The sequence below is a fragment of the Carassius auratus genome, chromosome 11 (genome assembly GCF_003368295.1).
Source record: "Carassius auratus strain Wakin chromosome 11, ASM336829v1, whole genome shotgun sequence".
Taxonomy (NCBI): Eukaryota; Metazoa; Chordata; class Actinopteri; order Cypriniformes; family Cyprinidae; genus Carassius; species Carassius auratus.
In genome coordinates this window covers 17851620-17875295 of record NC_039253.1, presented here as the reverse complement: position 1 = coordinate 17875295, position 23676 = coordinate 17851620, and the positions used below count along the sequence as shown (strand labels likewise).

Below are 23676 nucleotides of genomic sequence, written 5' to 3'. Positions count from 1 at the left end.
AGAATATAAGCCATTTTCCTGAGCGCTGTCTGGAAGTGTCCATTAGATACCACAAATCTATCTTGATGTTCACTCAAAACCACCTTACGTGCTGCGGATGCATTTCAGCTCTTTATTTGTGTTGGAGCTCTGAAAAGAGCTGCTGGGAAGGAGTGTGAACAGACTGAATACACACTGCAGAGAGAAAGAGGAAGATGTGCTCTGGTTCTGGCGGTTCATCTAAACCACAGTGAATCATCAGGTCAGCTTCCTCCAGTGTGAACAACTGATGCACTTCTGATGGAGGTCAGTGTGGCTTCACCTGAGATCTCCATCCAGCACCACACCTGCTAATCTTTCATTAAATATACATATTCCAGTTTATTTTAAAGTGCTGTAGTGGTGTTCTGATTAAGTGTTCTTGTTCTTGTGTTTACTCCAGCTGAACGGGATATATTTCAACTAATAAATATCACTATTGTTTCTTAGTTGATTGATTACAAACTTATTTTTAGTTTTCTGAAAGGTTGTTTAAATATACAAATTATGCTTTTTCTCCTGAAATATGCACTTATTTGCATTCATTTCCATAATATTAATATGAAGACTGGATAAAATCAGGTTCAAAATGATTGTATGATTTTGTTGCCATATTAGAGTTTTTTTCCAGAGGGGATTTTTCTTTTTATCACTCCATAAAATTAGGAAATACTGTCAACGGACAGAAAACGAACACATTTTCGCCATGTTTCATAACTAAAATGTTGTATAAATCAGTGTGAATCAAATATGAACAAACCCCTCAGTAAAACTTCAGAATATAGAGAGGAATAAAACTGTAAAGTTTGGTGTCTGTAAGTGCTGCTGAAGTGGAGAAGTAAACTTTTAAAGATATTAAAATCTATACGCAAATAGATAAAATGCAATAACATAAACACTTTAAACTACTCTGAAACAACATGTTATGTAATCCAATCAGCCCAAAATATTAAAACTGACCAAAGTATAAAAATGATTATAATTATTATTATTGCATTTTTTTATTATTAGGTTATTATTTTATTATTTTGTTTTTGTTGTTTGTTTTTTTGCTTGTAGTGATGATCTAAAATTCTCTTACATTTATTTAATTAGAATTAGGCAATGAATACATTTTTATTTATTTATTACATTTATTTAAAAATATCCATGAGTTGAAATCATGAAGAAGAAGAATTCACCAAAGCAACAGTTTTCTTGAAAGGAGACGCGCTCTTGTAACCATAGCAACAGCAGCCGTTTCCTGATATCCCCAGTCTTTAGCCTTGCTTTACCTTAGAAACAAATATACTCACGCTCATTTAAGCACATTTTAAGTAGCATTTGTAAATATGTTGTGCTTAATGTATTTTGTATTAAACATGCTGGCAACATTAGCTAGTATGCGCGTGTTCCTTTAAGAGTCGCGCTGGCGTTGCGTAGATCCTTCATGAATGAAACCACGTGACCAAAGCAAATCATATGACGCCTGGCTTCAGAGCGAGAGAAAGAGGATCAACACGGTCACAAATTCACTGACAATCGCGACAAACTCGCGCCGGATTCTCTTCGGTTCCACCGTTCCCGTCATCCGCTGCTCCGGACGGTTCCTGACGCGTTCGGTGAGTGCGTCGTTCCTCGCGGCGTTTCCAAACGCGCTGAAGTTGCGCTCGGAGTGTTTTGCTGAGTGTGCGCGACACTGCGCGTGTGTGTCAGTTTCTTTTTATAGTGCAGAACACCAACCATTTACAAATACATTCAATCACGAGGCACTGAATACAGAATAACATTCAGAATACTAGTGTTAAATTATAATAATTTAGGAATTATATTATTTTAGATTTTGTTCACAAAATTAAACTGTCAAGAAAGGTATGTAGGCTATTTAATTATCATTATTTTTTTTTCATATGTCAGCGATTTACTTTTTGGTTAAACTTTTTGCAGCGTCACAATATTATGCATCACTTCTTGTTTATGTATTGCGTGTCAAAAGAAGTTATTAGCAGTGCATATTACTAATCAAAATGAAGTTTTTATATATTTACGATAGGAAGTTTACTGAATATCTTCATGGAACATGACCTTTACTTAATATCCTAATGCATAAATTAAGAAAAATTTATAATTTTGACCCATACAATGTATTGTTGTCTATTGCTACAAATATATATGTGATACTGATGACTGCTTTTGTGCTGCAGGGACACATATGTCAGCGTTTTACTTTTTGGTTTCATTTTTGCAGCATCTCTAGTTTATTTATTGCATGTCAGCTTTACTGTTTAATTATTTATAAATATCTCATTCCCCATTGTACTTAAGTAGATGTATGTTTAGCCATAATAACGCAGTTGTGTTAATATTACATAAGTTTATTAATCTATATATTGTTTACTGTAAGCATCAGCGCTCGTATGTGCGCGCGTTTTGGTCTGTCTGGGAAAGCGACGTGACGCTTCGCGTGTGTTAAAGCGGGACACGCGTTTTAAAGAGCTCGCGGTGCTGATTCATCACGATCGGGGCTTCCTCACACACACACACACACACACACACAGCCATGATGACAGCGAGCAGACAAAGGGCTCTTCGATACACACTCACACACCCCGATCCGTGATCAGTCGCCGGTTCTGATCGGTTCTCATCGGCTCTGATCGTCGCTTTCCATTTGAAACGCTTGCAGAAATCATTCGGCTCGCGTTATATTTATAGAGAGAGTGTGTGTGAGTGCGTGTGCGTGTGTGTGTGTGTCTCCTCTAGTCAGCCAGAGGTTACACAGCCACACAAACGCGCGGATCCGTGAGGAACCGAACCTGCAGGTTCATCGGAACCGGATCGAGGTGCGTTAATCTTTCTCGCTTTTGTCTGTTTTTCACCCTTAGTAAAACTGTACCATGATGGTATCAGGTGGTAAAACCGTAGTACTTTTGACAAATACCATGGTGTTGTGTCATGTGTTCACTTACCAACATCATTTAAGGCACCTGTCACGTTCCGAATCATTCCATCGTTTTGCTGTAGAAAGTACAAAAAGTACTAAGGTATGGTGCCGCAATATTTTGATAACCTATATATATTTACGATGTTATAGCCTACTTAAGATAGTTTTATTTTTATTCAGCATTAGTTGTTTGTATATCGCTTCATCTGTAACTGACAGTTGATGGTTGACGGTTGGATTTTGTTCCCGCGCGCGCGCTTTGAATCGCTAAATGGGCGCGATTTCAAATTAGCGCCGCGCGAATAATCGCATCAATGGCATTACGAAGGGAGATGCTGATTCATCAGTCGCTGAGATTAGCTTGACGCGAGCCCGTTAACCGGGGCGTCATGGCAACACGGCACACCGGAGGGCGCGAAACCGGGCAGCTTTCGAGGCACGGAGAGAGCGCGGGCATCGGTGATGGTGATGGCTTTATCATTGCACTGATGCTTTCATCTTACACAGACGAATAACAGAGATTATATTTAATATATAACGCGTTTTTCGAATGTTTGAAGTTGAGTGCATTTATCAGCATCTTTGCTCTTATTCAGGGAAGAGGATCATTTTGATCTTTTGGGAATAGCTGATTTTTTTTGTTGCTTGTGTATTTATTGCAGGCTTGTTCCGAATCAGCAGCATTTTTGTCCATCTCAGATAAAACGTACTGACTTCATATGAAAATATTTTTATTAAAGTGAGAACTTTGTTTTGGATTTTATTGGAATACTTATTTGTTTATTTTTATTTCACATTTTGCTACATTTTAACCTGATTTCATGAAAGATAATAATTTAGAATAATATTTTTTGTATATTTTAACCTGTTTTTTTTTTTAATTGAAATTATAATTTTTTCTATAATGCAATATTTGTTCATCTTAAGCCAATTTTTCAAGGAAGGGCACCTTTTTATATCATATCTTTCTATGTTTGAATCTGATTATTCATGGAAAATAAACTTTTTTTCATATATCATTTCATAATTCATTTTGTTTTTAAGATTTTTTTTTGTTAGAAAATATTTTGCTACATTTTAACCTTATTTTTTAATTTAAGCTTTTTAAAATTAGAGTTTATACCATATTTTGCTACATTTGAACCTGATTTATTATGAAAGATATTTTGTTGTTGTTTTTTCTTATCATATTTTGCTACATTTAACTAGTTTTTTTATATATTTTATCACATCATGCTTGCTCAATTTTAACAGATTTTTAATGAGAGATTAACTTTTTTTTTTTTTTTTTTTCAAAATGTTCTGCATTTTAACCATTTTTTTTATTAAAAAAGCTGTAGTAGCTGGCACAGCATTAAACAAACAATAATATTCCAATGTAGAAACATGTCTAGGTGTTCAAAACTGCTGCTGTTTGTTTATCATATTCATATACAGATACACACTGCTGCTCCTAGTGAGATTTGTGTAACCATGTAAATCCATTTAGACCCTTTTAAGAGCCTGTTTACATCATTAACCGGAAATCTCCCAATAACAGTTCCAGCTAATTGTGATATTTGTGCAATTAGAGTCTGAAGCGCAGTGCTGGAGCAGTGTAATCTGATCAGGACTGAGCATGGGCTCGGCCTGCTCTTAAACCAGCTCATGAGTGAAATCTGCTGATGTCGAGAGCGAACCAGAGCGGGATTGAAGTTGTGGTGAACGGGAGAGTTTTTTTGTCTTCAAGGCATTCTGTGAAAGTGCTGAGACGACCAGAAACAGCCTCCCGTCTGACAGATGGTGTTTGCTCCAGTTCCTGGTGATCTTGGTGCTCTGAGAGCGTCGTAATGCTACGATGATGATGCTGATGTCAGAAGTGACTCGAGATGCGTTGGCCTCGGGTTACTCTTTAAGTGAAGGTGTAAAGAGATGGTTTAAACGGTGTGATGATGAACGAGAGAGGGCTGAATGCTGCACTTGCAACTTTTTTTCAAATGCGAGACTTGCATCACCAAAAGAAATGCGATCGTTTGCATTTACAGTAAATGTTTTGCAACAGATTGCAGTTTCTGTTCTTCCTCTTTTTTTACTAACAGGTAGTTTCTCTCCTTTTTTTCTTTCTTCCCCCAGCAGAATACTCTTCCTCTTATTCAGAGCGATGCGGCTGCATTAGCTGTGTGTGTGTGTGTGTGTGTGTGTGTGCGTGTGTGTGTGCGTGTGTGTGTGTTGTAGAGAAGGCTGAGCTGCGTTCTGTGTGTTTGAGGACGATGTTCATATCAACCCTGTTTGTGTCTGTTTGATCACATCAGTTTCTCTGAACAAAAGATCTATCCATCCTCTTAAGATTTATGTTTTTGTCTGAAGGGCATTACATCTTTTTATTTTATTTTATGCATTACAGTAAAGGGAGTTAGGTGGAGAAATGCACTTTTTACAGTGCAGTAAGTTATTTAACAAGCTTTTTAATGTTTACAATGTTTCATTCATGGTGTAAGATTACAGTAAAAAATCAATAAAAAATCAAAGAAAATTATAAATAGTAATTTTCATTTTTTTTACATTTATTTAGTAAAAAAATATGTAAATTTAAAATACATATTTTTAGTTTTCTTAATAATTATTTATTATTTATATAAATAAATTGTAGAAATAATTTATATTATATATATATATATATATATATATATATATATATATATATTTAAAAAACTGTGTCTAAATTTAGCTCTGCGCATGTTCTTGAGAAGCATTATGAGATTCACCACATTCGTGCATCTCAACAGGAAGTCAATTACATCTGTTCTGAATTTGTCCTATTTTGTGCAAACATCCTTAATTTATCAGAGACGGATATTTTTAACAGGAAGTTGTCAGTGTGAGTGATGAGTGTGTGTGTGTGTGTGTGTGTGTGTGTGTGTGCTGAGGACAGGTGTCCTTCAGAAAGTCTCTCTCTCTCTCTCTCTCCGTTCCTCTGTTTAATAAATATCTCTCGCTCAAGCTTATGAGGACAAATGAACAATGTTCAGTATTCAGTGCAGGAGATGAGCCTGAGATTTATTACCTTCTGTGGGGGAATCGGTGAGCTCTCACCACACACACACACACACACACACACACACACACACATACACGCATGCATGCAGAGCAGCAACAGTTTGATGTTTGTGTTTGCAGGTTGAATTCACACACATTAGCCTTGATGTGTGTGTGTTTGTGGGCAGATCTGGGTGGAGGGTTGATGAAACTCCAGGAAAGACGTTGAGCTGTATGTGTGTGTGTGTGTGTGTGTGTGTGTGGCAGGTGCTATAGAGTAAACACAATCGTGATCATTAACCACTGCATGCATGTGTGTGTGTTCATCTTTATGAGTGTGTGTAATAGCGGCGGTCAGACAGAGAGAGATGAAGGTTATTTGAGGTCAATGTGTGTGAATCTACGAGCTCCACACACACACGGTTTTCTCAGTTAATGTAAAAAAGAGGCAAAAGTGTGTGTGTGTGTAGATCAATGGAGTCTATTTTTAATGGCCTCTTTGAGCAATGATGAAATCCGCTGTAAGATACAGCTCAAGTATAGTAACGCAGCGCCTCAGAACAGTGGCACAGTTAAAGACAGACGCGGCGGGAGTCACACACAAACCACTGCAGTCCGATCGCCAGAGAACAACAAACCCTTCACACCATTACAAACAGATATGAGTGTATATACGCTGCTGTTTGGTTGTACAGTGGTTGTTAACTGGATGTGACTCGGGTCCTGCTTTAATGTGCGTCTGTCAGCTGGATTTTTATCCATATTTAATCTAGTTTTACTCCTGCTGCATAATGACCAGTCGCAGTTATTTTGCTGGAAAAGCACTGATCATGATTGTCATCTTTCGAGAAATTGTACTTTGACCGATGCTTTATTTGACTTCATCTAGTGTTCAGATTATTTTTATATGATCAGAAATATAAACACAGAGAAAGAGACATTCATAATAATAATTCCTAATTATATTAATGTCTTTCTATTAAAACAACAACAAAAGGCTTTGTGTTGTGACACAGAAGTGCATTTATTCAGCAAACACTTCATGTTTAGATTTATTATTACAGCTCGTCACGACAAGGTTTGATTGTGAAGATAAATGCAATGTAGAAAATATAGATTTAAGAGAGAATCTCTGATGTCTGGTAACCATAAACTCTCTATCTTTAAACAACACTCTTAATAATAAAGAAGAACCTTTCTGTCTGAATGGTTTTATAAAGAACGTTTACGTTTCACAAAAGGTGTCTCCGATGCTTTGTGGATGTTTGATTTCCCTGCAATTACAGATTTCGCAAATAAAGTTTGTAAAGATAATCATCAAGGCTTTGCATTCATAGGAAAGTTTTCTTGGAAGCGTGTCTGCCGCAGTGAAGTATGGATATTCATAATGTCTTCGCACTCTTTCCTTCAGTTGATGGCGTTCTTGGTTTGCCTGGAGTTACACGCAGGACGATGTCTTCCAGTTGCATCATCCGGCTGCGCTTTGCTGCAGTTTTTACCCGCAGTGTTGAAGTGTTGCTCGCTCTTGCAATCTCCACACGCCCCAAACGAACCTCCGAAACAGTGAAATCCAGACAGGAGACGAGAAAGAGCGCTTCTTTTGAGATTCACCTGTTTGGGCAGGTGTGGCATTTGCTCTGAGCGTTTGTTTGAAAGCTAATGGCGTAAAGATGAAGCGCTCATCATCTCACACTAATGTGTCTTTACACAAACACTCCAGAAGGGCACAAGAGGAGGGAAACGAGCTCGTTAGTGAGGGCGAGACGGACGTCACACCTGTCCAGAACGCAGTGAGACGAGTCAAGTGTCCCAAATGTGAAAAACATCCTGACACGTCGTCGTTTGTGTTTTGCTTCAAAACTAAATGCTTCATATATGTGTATATAAATGTGTCCCTGGAGCACAAAAGCAGTCATATTTGTAGAAATAGACAACAATACATTGTATGGGTCAAATTTTTTTTTGAGACATTGTGTCATTGCTAAGAACTTCATTTGAACAACTTTAAAGATGATTTTCTCAATATTTAGATTTTTTTGCATCCCTCAGATTCCAGATTTTCTAATAGTTGTATCTCAGACAGATATTGTCCTCTGAACAAACCACACATCACTGGAGAGATCATTTATTCAGATTCAGATGCATTCTTTCCATAACAACGCTCTGAACCATGGCATATCTGTTCTGCACATATCGTCCTTAGTGGAACCTTCCTGTTCAGATGAAATGAACTGCCCCATGAATGCTGTTTTTAATATAAATCACTAATATATATAAACAACATCTAATATATAACAATATTTCAAGTAAATAAATGAATAAATAAATAAATCTTAGAAACTACAGAATCCAACAGTAAAAAAAAAAAATTATTAGGTCAATAATTATAATAATTTAGGTCAGATCATTTCTGATATAATTTCGTAGATTTTGGGGTGTACTACTAACCCTTTAATAAAAAAGAAGGCCATATTTATTTAGATCTCAATTTTCTTCTTATGGAAGTACATAGATTTTCTCATCATAAAGATAGCTGCAGTAGCTTGTGTCACGTTCCCTTTGCGTGTGTGTCTCGCTTGTGTCTTGTGTGTGTCTTGTGTGTGTCTCCTCTGTCTTGTGTGTCTCATCTGTCTTGTGTGTGTCTCATCTGTCTTGTGTGTGTCTTGTGTGTGTCTCATCTGTCTTGTGTGTGTCTTGTGTGTGTCTCATCTGTCTTGTGTGTGTCTCCTCTGTCTTGTGTGTGTCTTGTGTGTCTCATCTGTCTTGTGTGTGTCTCATCTGTCTCGTCTGTCTTGTGTGTGTCTTGTGTGTGTTTCATCTGTCTTGTGTGTGTCTTGTGTGTGTCTCATCTGTCTTGTGTGTGTCTCATCTGTCTTGTGTGTGTTTCATCTGTCTCGTCTGTCTTGTGTGTGTCTCATCTGTCTTGTGTGTGTCTCATCTGTCTTGTGTGTGTCTCATCTGTCTTGTGTGTGTCTTGTGTGTGTCTCATCTGTCTTGTGTGTGTCTCATCTGTCTTGTGTGTGTTTCATCTGTCTTGTGTGTGTTTCATCTGTCTCGTCTGTCTTGTGTGTGTCTCATCTGTCTTGTGTGTGTCTCATCTGTCTTGTGTGTGTCTCAACTGTCTTGTGTGTGTCTTGTGTGTGTCTCATCTGTCTTGTGTGTGTCTTGTGTGTGTCTCATCTGTCTTGTGTGTGTCTCATCTGTCTTGTGTGTGTCTCAACTGTCTTGTGTGTGTCTCATCTGTCTTGTGTGTGTCTCATCTGTCTTGTGTGTGTCTCGTGTGTGTCTCATCTGTCTTGTGTGTGTCTCATCTGTCTCGTGTGTCTCATCTGTCTCGTCTGTCTTGTGTGTGTCTTGTGTGTGTCTCATCTGTCTTGTGTGTCTCTTGTCTGTCTTGTGTGTGTCTTGTGTGTCTCATCTGTCTCGTCTGTCTTGTGTGTGTTTTTTGTGTGTCTTGTGTGTGTCTCGTGTGTGTCTCATCTGTCTTGTGTGTGTCTCATCTGTCTTGTGTGTCTCATCTGTCTTGTGTGTGTCTTGTGTGTGTCTCATCTGTCTTGTGTGTCTCTTGTCTGTCTTGTGTGTGTCTTGTGTGTCTCATCTGTCTCGTCTGTCTTGTGTGTGTTTTTTGTGTGTCTTGTGTGTGTCTCGTGTGTGTCTCATCTGTCTTGTGTGTGTCTTTTGTGTGTCTTGTGTGTGTCTCGTGTGTGTCTCATCTGTCTTGTGTGTGTCTCATCTGTCTTGTGTGTGTCTCATCTCTCTTGTGTGTCTCATCTGTCTTGTGTGTGTCTCATCTGTCTTGTGTGTGTCTTGTGTGTGTCTCATCTGTCTTGTGTGTGTCTCGTGTGTGTCTCATCTGTCTTGTGTGTGTCTCATCTGTCTTGTGTGTGTCTCATCTCTCTTGTGTGTCTCATCTGTCTTGTGTGTGTCTCATCTGTCTTGTGTGTGTCTTGTGTGTGTCTCATCTGTCTTGTGTGTGTCTTGTGTGTGTCTCATCTCTCTTGTGTGTCTCATCTGTCTTGTGTGTGTCTCATCTGTCTTGTGTGTGTCTCATCTGTCTTGTGTGTGTCTCATCTGTCTTGTGTGTGTCTTGTGTGTGTCTCATCTGTCTTGTGTGTGTCTTGTGTGTGTCTCATCTGTCTTGTGTGTGTCTCGTGTGTGTCTCATCTGTCTTGTGTGTGTCTCATCTGTCTCGTCTGTCTTGTGTGTGTCTCATCTGTCTTGTGTGTGTCTCATCTGTCTCGTGTGTCTCATCTGTCTCGTCTGTCTTGTGTGTGTCTTGTGTGTGTCTCATCTGTCTTGTGTGTCTCTTGTCTGTCTTGTGTGTGTCTTGTGTGTCTCATCTGTCTCGTCTGTCTTGTGTGTGTTTTTGTGTGTCTTGTGTGTGTCTCGTGTGTGTCTCATCTGTCTTGTGTGTGTCTCATCTGTCTTGTGTGTCTCATCTGTCTTGTGTGTGTCTTGTGTGTGTCTCATCTGTCTTGTGTGTCTCTTGTCTGTCTTGTGTGTGTCTTGTGTGTCTCATCTGTCTCGTCTGTCTTGTGTGTGTTTTTTGTGTGTCTTGTGTGTGTCTCGTGTGTGTCTCATCTGTCTTGTGTGTGTCTCATCTGTCTTGTGTGTGTCTCATCTCTCTTGTGTGTCTCATCTGTCTTGTGTGTGTCTCATCTGTCTTGTGTGTGTCTTGTGTGTGTCTCATCTGTCTTGTGTGTGTCTCGTGTGTGTCTCATCTGTCTTGTGTGTGTCTCATCTGTCTTGTGTGTGTCTCATCTCTCTTGTGTGTCTCATCTGTCTTGTGTGTGTCTCATCTGTCTTGTGTGTGTCTTGTGTGTGTCTCATCTGTCTTGTGTGTGTCTTGTGTGTGTCTCATCTCTCTTGTGTGTCTCATCTGTCTTGTGTGTGTCTCATCTGTCTTGTGTGTGTCTCATCTGTCTTGTGTGTGTCTCATCTGTCTTGTGTGTGTCTTGTGTGTGTCTCATCTGTCTTGTGTGTGTCTTGTGTGTGTCTCATCTGTCTTGTGTGTGTCTCGTGTGTGTCTCATCTGTCTTGTGTGTGTCTCATCTGTCTCGTCTGTCTTGTGTGTGTCTTGTGTGTCTCAACTGTCTTGTGTGTGTCTCATCTGTCTTGTGTGTCTCATCTGTCTTGTGTGTGTCTTGTGTGTGTCTCATCTGTCTTGTGTGTCTCTTGTCTGTCTTGTGTGTGTCTTGTGTGTCTCATCTGTCTCATCTGTCTTGTGTGTGTCTTTTGTGTGTCTTGTGTGTGTCTCGTGTGTGTCTCATCTGTCTTGTGTGTGTCTCATCTGTCTTGTGTGTGTCTCATCTCTCTTGTGTGTCTCATCTGTCTTGTGTGTGTCTCATCTGTCTTGTGTGTGTCTTGTGTGTGTCTCATCTGTCTTGTGTGTGTCTCGTGTGTGTCTCATCTGTCTTGTGTGTGTCTCATCTGTCTTGTGTGTGTCTCATCTCTCTTGTGTGTCTCATCTGTCTTGTGTGTGTCTCATCTGTCTTGTGTGTGTCTTGTGTGTGTCTCATCTGTCTTGTGTGTCTTGTGTGTGTCTCATCTCTCTTGTGTGTCTCATCTGTCTTGTGTGTGTCTCATCTGTCTTGTGTGTGTCTCATCTGTCTTGTGTGTGTCTCATCTGTCTTGTGTGTGTCTTGTGTGTGTCTCATCTGTCTTGTGTGTGTCTTGTGTGTGTCTCATCTGTCTTGTGTGTGTCTCGTGTGTGTCTCATCTGTCTTGTGTGTGTCTCATCTGTCTCGTCTGTCTTGTGTGTGTCTTGTGTGTCTCAACTGTCTTGTGTGTGTCTCATCTGTCTTGTGTGTGTCTTGTGTGTGTCTCATCTCTCTTGTGTGTCTCAACTGTCTCGTGTGTGTCTCATCCGTCTTGTATGTCTCTTGTCTGTCTTGCGTGTGTCTCTCATATGTCTCTTCCGTCCCGTGTGTCTCGTCTGATCGGATCGTGTCTCTGTGGTCCTCTTTGTGCTTCTCTCCTCTCTCTGTGTGTTATTTATGTGTCTGTGTTTGTGCTGACCTGCAACAGAGCAGGAGGGGAAATAAGATTTAGTTAACTTATCTGTGTGTGCCTCCAGAACCAAATTAACCCACGAGTCTCTCTGCTGGAAAAAGCCCTTACTGTAAGAAACGGGCCTTGTTTCCTGACAGAGCAGTTTTTCTGCTGCGGTGAGGAGATTTCTCTCACACTACCTGAGACTCTTTCTCTCCTCGTTCTCTCGTCTTTCACTCGTCTAATTACACCTTTGAGTTTTCCTGTCGCTCTCACGCTGATGCTTTTACTTTTCTTCTCTTCCTCTCAACCTCTCGTAGAGTTTCTCGTTTTAATGTTTGATACACAGGTGTACAATTGTAAAATCACAGGGTTGTCACTTAAACCTCTGTGGAGAATTTTGTCCTTCTGACCACTTACACTTACCTTAATAGTAATGGTAATAATTTTTTATGTTATATTTTTTAACTACATATTTACTGACTTTTTCACGAAATACAAATTACACAAAACTCCAACCCAAACTTCACAGCGTCTCTCACCTGTGCTCCTCCAGTCATGTGACTCGCGTCAGTCATGTGACCACACCCTCGCGTCACTGCCGTCCACCCGCAGACCTAACATCACATCAGCCTTCATGCAGAAGTAGGTCAGAGCGACAGAGACCCAGTTTCTGATCAGATGCATGCGCTGCTGCTGCATAAAGACGGTCCAGAGATGCGCACTGATTATCATCAAAACTGTGGAGGAAGGGAGTACTTAAATGTATATATTAAATTAATATTTATAATTAGTTTTTACGAAAAATATTTGTGTATCAAATATTATATAAGCATTTTTTTAACCTTCAAGGGAATCATTATTTCAGCTAGACGGTTATTGTAATCAAATAAATGATGTAGAATAATCAAATTTAATAAATAAAACATTTTCCCAGTTTTTAAATAAAAGCAAAGAATAGTCAGATTTAAAGAGATATTACACCCAAAATAATATTTCTTTCCTCTATTGAACACAAAAGCAGATATTCTGGAGAATGTGGGTAACCGATCAGTTTTGGTTCCCGTTGACCTTCAGTGTGTTTTTTGTCAATATTACAGAAGTCAATAAGAAACGAAACAATTAGGTTACTGACATTATTCAGAATATCTTCCACAGAAGAAAGAAAGTCACACAGGTTTGAAAATGCATGACAGTGGGTTAAAACAAGATAATAATGTTTGGTTGGAATAGCCCTTTAATGATGTGTTTAGGGATCGTAATGAACTGCGTCTGCGAGCTGCTGAAGCTCCTGCTGCACAACTTTGTCTAATTGCAGCTTTTCTTGCGTCGGCTGCTGAGTTCGGTTCCCTAGCCCCCCCGCCCTCCGCTCAGATTCACAAATGTGTTGAAGAGGCAGTTTAGACCCCAACAATCTCTCTCTCTCTCTCTCTCTCTCTCTCTCTATATATATATATATATATCTCGTCATCCCTTCTTTTTATCACTCACAGTTTGGTTTCTCTGGTTGTTTTCAGACTGGTTTGTTAAACTATGTGATTGCAGATGATTAATATATAATAATACTAATACTAATAATAATAAATATCCTGGATGTTGTGATGATATCTGTGATACTCTCATGGCAAACACAATAGCATACAGAAGGCTTAAATAATATAAAGCTACAGGGCTCTTTGACAAGGTTTTTCTTTAATCTTTTTTTTTTAAGTTTTGCACGTGGCTGCAACCGATGACTTGCATTTATTATTTATTTATTTGTTCATAATTGGTTTAATTAAAATAATTTTGGCTAATTCAACTTTGCATGTGGCCTTAATGCAAAACTAGTTTTTATTCGTTTAATATTTACATTATTTATTTATTTACCATTTTTTCAAGCAGAATCACTCAGATTAAATCTGATAGTTATTGCATTCTGAGACATTTATAATTTAGTTGGGATAGAAAATAGAAATTAAATTTTCTGTTGATTGTGTGTGTGTGTGTGATTGATTTCTGTACTGACTGACAGCTGTGTGTGTGTGTGTGTGTGTGTGTGTGTGTGTGTGATGGAGCTGATTTGATCCTGGAACTTTCTTTCTGTCTCTGCTGTCTTTGGGTCATTGAGGAAGAATCCCCCATTGCCACAGCAACAGCACCCTCCTCACACACACACACACACACACACACACACACACAGTCGGAGGACGGCGTAAGTCCTTTATCAGAGGTAATGTGTTTTGTGCGTCCAGCAGCGGGTGTCCTCTCGTCTCGTCTCAGATGAATATTAAACAGACTGTGTGTGTCATTATATTAACCTGCGTGTCCTCTGAGGAACTTCAGCTTGTGAAACCAGTCAGCAGACGCCCTTCACACACACACACACACACACACACACACACACACATACAAGAACATGATGAAGCACATTAAACACAATCATCAGATACACACAGAATCTCAAAGCTCTTTACGACAAACCACTAAATTAAAGGTTTAGTTTAACTTGAGGAAATTATGACAGAAATATATTACCATTGCAACAATAATTTTTTTTATAATAAAAAGTACTTCCTATAGTGATAATAATAATACAATTTAAGTAATTAATAATAGTTATAATTAAAATGGAATCCAGAAAAATGTAAATGGGGAAAAACTGAATTTGGAGAAAGGTAAAGCTGATTTTATGGGACAGCACAACATTAAACTCGCTTATCTTCTAAAACGTTTTTTTCTTTTCTGAATGAAATATTCAGTCTTCAAATACAATGATGCGTCCAATCACAGCAGGGCGTCCTCCATGAGCACACGTGATTGGTGGACACAGTGACGGGGGAGGGGAATCACAAACCCCGCCCTCTCACATTCACTTTAATGTGTGTGTGTGTGCGCGTGTGTGTGTGTGTTTAGCTTCCCCTGCTGATGTTATGATGTGACTCTATTCATAGCGTAAGGATTCATGAGGGGGTCACTATCCGTCTACATTCCCTGAGAGCTGACTGTCCGTCTGTCTTTGTGTCTGTTTCTCTGTCTGTTAGTCTCATCACTGACAGGACTTCAAATAGAACTGATTTCATAAGGGGCCCAAATATTGCATAAACTGTTGAAGTTTTATAACTAAAATTTTATTAAAACAATGCAGAAAAACTTAAATGGGGAAAAATAGAATTTTGGGGTGCAAAAATGATTTCATAAAGTCTAAAGGTTGAATAATCTTTTAACTTTTTATGAATTCAGTTGACTTTAAGATCTTTATTAATAAAATGTAATTAAAATGAAAAAAAAAGAAATTTATTTTAGGGCAAATGTTGATTTAGAAACCAAAGATTTTATATTTTGTTAGTTTAATGAGTTCAAATGATTTGTTTTTTTTAATGACTTAAATTTAGTTATATCAGGATCCAGAAAATTTACTAAAAACAAATATGGAAAAAACAACACTGATTTCTCATGGCCCAAACTTTTAATAAATTATTTAAATGTAATGAATTCAGTTGATTTTTTTTCTTTTGTATTACTAAAATGTAGTGCTGTCAAAGATCGCATCCAAAATGAAACATTTTGTTTACATAATATATGTGTGTCTTGTGTATATTTATTATGTACATATATGTAAATACACACACATGCATGTATATACTTAAGAATTTTTTTACATTTGTGTATGAAATATATTTATATATAATATCAATATAAATATATACATGTAAACATTTTCAATATATATTGTATGAGTGCATTTATATATAAATAATAAATATACACAGTACACATGTATTATGTGAACAAAAACCTTAATTTAAGATGTGATTAATCGCGATTAATCGTTTGACAGCAATACTAAGATGTAATTAAAAAGGAATCCAGATTATTATTTTTTTTCAAAATAAATACATTTCAGGTTAAAATAAAATTTATTTGAAGTTTTATTAAAGATTGACTAAATTACTAAATCTGTCTCAGGAGGATTCTCTAAATCAACTTTCAGAACTGTGTCTTAAACCCACACGCACACACACACACACGGGTCAGGATGGTTAACTAGTCTTAGTTTATTTATGTTTATTAATTACTTGAATAATGAATCCTAATTATACAGGGCTTCCATTGATTTAATTTGTTCCAGTGATTGTTGTTCAGACAAACCACTGACTAGGTGATTTTTAACTATGGTTTGCATTAATACAGAATGCATTGGGGTCTGATGCACTTTTATTTTTGCGTGCTGTGAAGTTCACATCTGATTCAGGATCAGATGAACCGCTGATTCGCTGAGTTCAGGAATGTGCAGAATCACACTCTCCGTATCCCATGATGCTGCTGAGGGACAATGACGACCCTTCATCACGCCTCACAGCACCAGATGCTTCAATGAGAGCCGATGTAGAACTGTGTGAGAGAGAGAGAGAGAGAGAGTGTGTGAGAGAGAGAGAAAGAGAGAGTGTGTGTGTTTGAGCGAGAGAGAGAGTGAGTGTGTGTGAGAGTGAGTGAGTGAGTGAGAGAGAGTGATTGAGTGTGTTTGAGAGTGAGTGAGTGTGTGAGAGTGGGTAAGTGTGAGTGAGAGAGATAGAGTGTGTGTGAGTGTGTGTGAGAGTGAGTGAGTGCGAGAGAGAGTGAGTGTGTGTGTGTGTGAGAGTGAGTAAATGTGTGTGAGTGTGTGAGAGAGAGAGTGAGTTGAGTGTGTGTGAGAGTGGGTAAGTGTGTGTGAGTGAGAGAGAGTGTGTGTGAGAGAGAGTCGAGTGTGTGTGAGAGAGTGAGTGAGTGCGAGAGAGTGTGTGTGAGAAATGTGAGAGAGAGTGTGAGAGAGAGAGAGTGTGTGTGTGAGAGAGAGTTGAGTGTGTGTGAGAGAGTGAGTGAGTGCAGGAGAGTGTGTGTGTGTGAGTGAGTAAATGTGTGTGTGAGAGAGTGTCGAGTGTGTGAGAGAGAGTGAGTGAGTGTGTGTGTGAGAGTGAGTAAATGTGTGTGAGTGTGTGAGAGAGAGAGTGAGTTGAGTGTGTGTGAGAGTGGGTAAGTGTGTGTGAGTGAGAGACAGAGTGTGTGAGAGAGAGTCGAGTGTGTGTGAGAGTGAGTGAGTGCGAGAGAGAGTGAGTGTGAGCGAGAGAGAGAGTGAGTGAGTGTGAGAGAGTGATTGAGTGTGTTTGAGAGTGAATGAGTGTTTGTGTGAGAGTGGGTAAGTGTGTGTGAGTGAGAGAGATAGAGTGAGTGTGTGTGTGAGAGAGAGAGAGAGAGTGTGTGAGAGAGAGTCGAGTGTGTGAGAGAGTGAGTGCGAGAGAGTGTGTGTGTGAGTGAGTAAATGTGTGTGAGTGTGTGTGAGAGAGAGTCGAGTGTGTGAGAGAGAGTGAGTGAGTGTGTGTGTGAGAGTGAGTAAATGTGTGTGAGTGTGTGAGAGAGAGAGTGAGTTGAGTGTGTGTGTGAGAGTGAGTGTTTGTGTGAGAGTGGGTAAGTGTGTGTGAGTGAGAGACAGAGTGTGTGAGAGAGAGTCGAGTGTGTGTGAGAGTGAGTGAGTGCCAGAGAGAGTGAGTGTGAGCGAGAGAGAGTGAGTGTGTGTGAGAGTGAGAGAGTGATTGAGTGTGTTTGAGAGTGAATGAGTGTTTGTGTGAGAGTGGGTAAGTGTGTGTGAGTGAGAGAGATAGAGTGAGTGTGTGTGAGAGAGAGAGAGAGAGTGTGTGAGAGAGAGTCAAGTGTGTGTGAGAGAGTGAGTGAGTGCGAGAGAGAGTGAGTGAGTGTGTGTGAGAGTGAGTAAATGTGTGTGAGAGAAAGAGTGAGTTGAGTGTGTGTGAGAGTGAGGGTTTGTGTGAGAGTGGGTAAGTTTGTGTGAGTGAGAGACAGAGTGTGTGTGAGAGAGAGTGAGTGCGAGAGAGAGTGTGTGTGTGAGAGTGAGTAAATGTGTGTGAGCGTGTGTGTGAGAGTGAGTAAATGTGTGTGAGTGTGTGTGAGAGAGAGTGAGTGAGTGTTTGTGTGAGAGTGGGTAAGTGAGTGTGAGTGAGAGAGGGTGTGTGAGTGTGAGAGAGAGAGAGTGTGTGAGTGAGATTTATTCAGTGTTTGTGTGTGTTAGTGTGTGTATATAAGTGAGTGTGTGTGAGATTTAGTCAGTGTTTGTGTGTGAGTGTGTAAGTGAGTGTGTGTGTGTGTGAGATTTAATCAGCTTTTTTGTGTGTGTGTGTGTGTGATCAGGGTTTCTCTCCATCATGTTGAGTTATCTGATTATGAATGACGTATAAAAACACTGATGTTTACAAATGAGTGAATGTTGCTGCAGATCTTATCAGTGCTGGACAATGTATCAAATATTAACTAGATAGTGAAGTTTGTAGACCAACTTTCTCAGGCTTGCTTGAGAAAACTTAATCTGAAAGTTTAAAATAGTTTAAGAATCTGTAGGTTTTAAGATTTAAATTTCAAGTTCATCAATCATAAAACTTATTTTTTAATCTTTGGGCCCTTTGAAATCATATTAATTATTTAACAAATTCCAATTCTCTTTTTCAATTTTATTTTTCTGGATTTGAAAAAAAACTCAAATATTATGTTAAATGTTATAAAATTATCAACTCAATCGAGGTGATAAAACTTTAACAATTGATTCATTCTTTGAGCCCACTGAAATCAGTTTGTTTATTTTCTATCTTTGTACAATTCAAAATGTTCTTTTAAAATTTTAACTGCTTGAATTTTAATTCAGTTTTAATCATAAAAAATAACATGAACTCAATTGAATTCATAAAACTTGAACAATTTATTCAATCAGTGGGTTCTATAAAATTGTACTTTTCCCAATTTAAATGGTTCTGGATTCTGTTCTTGATTCCATTTTAATTCAATGTATTTAATTGTACTTTGCTAGGAGGTTGCTGTACAGTGGGTTGCTAAGATGTTCTAGTGAAAAAATATATATAGGTAAATATTCCTGCTTATTATCATTGGTGCATACAAAGGAAAATTATTAAATATTAAAAACATGGCAAACAGTTTTTTGTAAACTAAATTGTTACTTAAAATATTAACATTTAGAATTTAATTGGCTTCAAACTCATACATATATGCTGAGATATATATTGAATATCATTGAATCAATAGTGAAATAAGATTTTTTAAATCTATAAAGATCTGTTTTTATGAGACCTTTGCATTAATATGAGGCGTCGTCAGTATTTGATGGGTTTGATTCAGTATGTCATTGTCGTTCATTGCGGTTTGATTCCTCGTGATCCAGTTTTCCTCTCTGAGCGCCGTATCGCTGTCTGCTCGCCCTTCATCGGGCTGGTAATCCCCTGGACCGCGGCCCAAGCCACACTTCCTTCTCAGCTCTTCTCCTTCCTCTTATTGGCTCTTCAGCAGCCTATCAGCCTGCAGCGAGGCTCAGATGCAGAGAAGGTGTTGTAGAGCATTAAGCTCCCAACCGCCACAACCACAGAGGAAGCGTGAAACAGGAAGTCGTGGGTACAAAGTTATCACTTTCACTAGTCCAGTTTTTTTGTTGTTTTTTTTCGGAGCAAAGTGACTGGTTCCTTTCACACGTGGCAGGAGATATCAAAACTCTTGCTTTCACTTGCTGTTTCTCATTCTTGAGCTCAAATGAAGCTCTGTTCCATGATTAAATGAGTTTTGTCCTGACCGGATTCTAGATTCCCAGTGTCCCAGTCTAATACGTGTTTGTTTTGTAGATCTGCGTGGCTTGGCAGCGGTTCCTCGTGGCATGACGACCACTAACAAAGGAAACAAGGCCTTGAAGGTGAGCGCAGTCTGCTTTTAAAGGGATATTTCTCCCAGAAATCAAAATTATGTCATTATTCACTTATTCCAAACCTGTATGACTGACTTTCTTCTGCAATTCTATTTTGAAGAATAGTAATTGCAATGGAATTTAATGGGAACCTTTGATGACATGAGGGTTATTAAATAATGAAAAAATTGCCATTTTTGGGTGGACTACATCCAAGTTATTAATGATCATCATTTACTCAACGTCATTCCAAAACTGTATAAACGCAAAAGGTATTTTAAAAAATGTTGGTTCCCATTCACATCCATAGAATTTTTTGTCCGTATAATGGAAGTCAATGGGAACCAAATGGTTTGGTTTGCAGGATTCTTTAAAATATTTGGAAGACATTTAGAAGAAGATAAAAGAAGATATTTTGAAGATTTTGGTTCCCATTAACTTTAACCATTTAACTATTAAGTGCAGTGGAAGTCAATGGGAACCAAAACTATTTGGTGAGATGAGGACAAAAGTGTGGGTAAATTATGACAGAATTTTCAGTTATGAGTGCACTACTTTCATTTACTCACCATTGCCTCGTTTCAAATCTGTGACGCTATTTTAAAGAATATTGGCAACCAAATGGTTTTGGTTCCCATTGACTTCCGTTGTATGTTTTGTCCATTTATAAGAACAAAAAGTATATTTTTTGAAGCATGTTGGTAACAAACAGTTTCGTCTCCCATTGACTTCTATTATACGGACAAAAAATACAATGGAAGCCAATGGGAGCCAAAACTGCTTGATGACATAAGTGTAAGTAAATAATTTCAAAATGATTTCATTTTTGGATGGACTACTACAGTTTTATTAAAGATCATAATTTAGCCAATATTTTATCTTCTCAAACCTGTGTGATAATAGAATGTTTGGAACAGTTGATGGTCCTAATTGTATTTCATATTTCATTTTCCATATAGTGAAAAATGGTTCCCAACATTCTTCAAAATATTTAGAGAAAATTTTGAAGAATACAAAAGATGTTTTTTAGAAGATATTTAGAAGAACAAAAAATGATTTTTTTTTAAAGAATCTTTTAGTTTTGGTTCCCATTGACTTACACTGTATTTTTGTCCATATAACGGAAGGCAATGGGAACCAAAACTGTTAATATTTAGAATATAGACATATAGAAGAACACAAATTATATTTTGAAGAATGTTGGGAACCAAACAGTTGATTTTCCTCTTTGACTACCATTTGTATTGTTGTAAATATAATTGAATCCAATGGGAACCAAAACTGATTGGTAAACCAACAATCTTTAAAATATTTAGAAGAACACAAACAAAGATATTTTTGAAAAAAGTTGGTTCCCACTGACTTCCGTTGGAATTTATGTCCATATAATGGAAGCCAATGGCTACCAAAATGGTTTGGTTACCAACATTCTTTAAAATATTTAGAAGACAATTAGAAGAACACAAAAGAAGACCTTTTGAAAAAAGTTGGTAACCCAAACAATTTTGGTTCCCATTGACTTCCATTATATTTTCTGTCTATATAATGGAAGCGAACGGGAATCAAAAAGTTTGGTTCCAAAGATTCTTCAAAACATCTTTTCGTGTTCTTCTGAATAAGTTGGATGTTAACTAACGCTCTCCTGGACTCTCAGGTGAAGAGGGAGCCCGGTGAGAACGGGACGAGCCTGACGGACGATGAGCTGGTGTCCATGTCGGTCCGCGAGCTCAACCAGCACCTGCGCGGCCTGACCAAAGAAGAGATCCTTCAGCTGAAGCAGCGCCGGCGGACACTGAAGAACCGGGGCTACGCCGCCAGCTGCCGCGTCAAGCGTGTCACGCAGAAGGAGGAGCTTGAGAAGCAGAAGGCGGAGCTTCAGCAGGAAGTGGAGAAGCTGGCTTCAGAGAACGCCAGCATGAAAGTAGAGCTGGACGCGCTGCGCTCCAAATACGAGGCTCTGCAGAGCTTCGCCAGAACTGTGGCCCGAGGGCCCGTGGCCCCGGTTTGTAACCCCCGCGGGCCCTTGTCCTCCGTCATCGGGCCCCTCATTCCCGGGAAGGTTGGAGCCACCAGTGTTATCACGATAGTCAAATCGAAAACCGACGCGAGGTCTTAGTAGCGCACAGAGAGCAAGGGTTGGTCAGTGCATGAGGGTTTAGGTGCGGGACGCTCGTTTCACAGCAGACTGATGGAAAACCTCTTCGGTACTCTCTAATGTGGGCTTCTTCTGGGTTACGAAAGAAGGAAAGCACATTTAGGACGGTCAATCCACTTGGGCTTCCAAAAAGATCTCCAAATTGCGAAACTCGAATCGAAAACCATGCAGCCAAATTTTCCTGGTGGATGTGTGTTGTATTGCTGTGAGATTTGTAATTTTGTAAAATCATCGGCGACTTTCTATCGTGCGTTTCATGGGGTCCAAGTGTTTCCTTTGTCATTGTAATATTGTACTTTTTATACAGTGTTTGTGTTGATTTCCTCTTCGTATGTGCTGTTATGCGCCATTTTTCCGTCCTTTTGTTTTTTTACGGACTGCAGGCACAAAACACTTTAAACCGTTCGGACTTCCAAACTCTTCCGCCGTCTGAAGGAAAAGCTTTCTGAGGTAGGAGAGTATCAGCCAATGAGAAGCTTCCTTTACCTGAGCCTCATTATGCACTGACCAATCGCTGACGGGCAGGAGGAGAGGAGGCGGAGTCAAATCAGCTGATGTTGTTCATATGGTAGCTATCAGAATATCTGTCACCAGTTTATGTGCTCCAGTCGTCCCGTTCAGGACAGGAGATCGTTTATTGGCAACGCAGTAACAGGTTTATGTTATGTGATGTATTATGTTGTTTATTTCACGCTGAAGTTGATCATGTCTGTCGTTATCTATAAATCCAGAGAGATTTAACTTTTTGTGTTCTGTGCCAGACTAAAAACAAGAGAAAAACCCCAAGTTTCTGTCTTTGAGGGACGGACTGTTGGGTGACATAAACTGGTGAATCCCACAAGCTTTACCATAACTTTGTTGCTGTGACATTGCGTAACGTATTCTAAGAATCTTTGTCTATATGGTGGAGTCTTGAATTTATATATATATATAAAGACAGAGTACCTTGCATTATTTATAAAACATTTAAAAAAGAAATATAAAGTTGTTTGATAGCTCTCTTTTTTGCAATTGTACCAAAAGTGGCTTAACTATTGAAGTCAATAGCTTTTTCTAGTGGCTAGGCGCGTCAAACTGTGGACTAGCGCGTGTGGTGTGATTTGTACTGGTGAGGTGGCGATGTGTTGTTTACGACGTGGATGTGATGCTCTTATCTTCTGATTTCAGTCGAATGCGTGCGATGAGCGCCGCTTACCCAGAATCCCCTCTGAGCGTTTGTGTGCTCCATGTTTAAGTGGACGGCACACGAACACGGGGATCTCTGGGACGCGGCCACATCGCCTGCGTTTGAGTCCTTTTATGTGACGTGTGTTTATATATTTTTGGGTGTAAAACGTTTTTATAATATATTTGTTGGTGTTTTTTTCTTCTTTTTCTGGTTGTTTTCTTTAAATGCCAGGGAAGTGACTCTGTCTGCACTGGTTTAAACCAGCGATGTGCTTCACGCTGGGACGCTGCTCAAAATATTACTTTTCTCAACATTTAAAACTAAAAAAGAGCTGTCCGGAAACATTTCAGGATGCTATCTGCGCTATTATTTTTCTTCTTTTTTTTGGCCAAATTGTTTGTCCATTAATAAAAGAAGTAAAGCTCAGAGCTGTTGTAATGGTGCGCTCACATCTCTGTAGAATTACTGTAATTATTAGACCGTTACAGTTCGCAAATTGCAAATTGCAATGCATGAAGCTAAAGAAATATGTGGCGCCTCGCACAATCAATCAATCAGTTAAATTACAGGAACACATGAACACGAGCAACATTTCAGTCAACTGATGTCCCTCAGGCTTACAAACCATCAGTTAAATTCAGTGCAATCAGCTGCTAGTAACACATCGCCATGCCTCAGACTAAATTAAAGACATTTAC

At 38.9% G+C, this 23676-nt stretch overlaps 1 protein-coding gene across 3 annotated transcripts; it reads left to right on the top strand.

Annotated features, from left to right (window-relative positions):
- Positions 1 to 1475: 1475 nt before the first annotated feature.
- LOC113111297 (transcription factor MafG-like) lies at positions 1476 to 22480 on the top strand. Of its 3 annotated transcripts, none has more exons than XM_026275921.1 (3): positions 1476 to 1619; positions 19597 to 19664; positions 21310 to 22480. In XM_026275921.1, the coding sequence occupies exons 2-3, from the start codon at positions 19629 to 19631 to the stop codon at positions 21769 to 21771; spliced, it is 498 nt and encodes a 165-aa protein (XP_026131706.1). In that variant the 5' UTR covers positions 1476 to 1619; positions 19597 to 19628; the 3' UTR covers positions 21772 to 22480. The 3 variants fall into 3 exon arrangements, with proteins under 3 accessions (XP_026131706.1, XP_026131707.1, XP_026131705.1); XM_026275922.1 differs by lacking the exon at positions 1476 to 1619 and adding an exon at positions 2469 to 2840; XM_026275920.1 differs by lacking the exon at positions 1476 to 1619 and adding an exon at positions 5678 to 6001.
- Positions 22481 to 23676: the final 1196 nt, after the last annotated feature.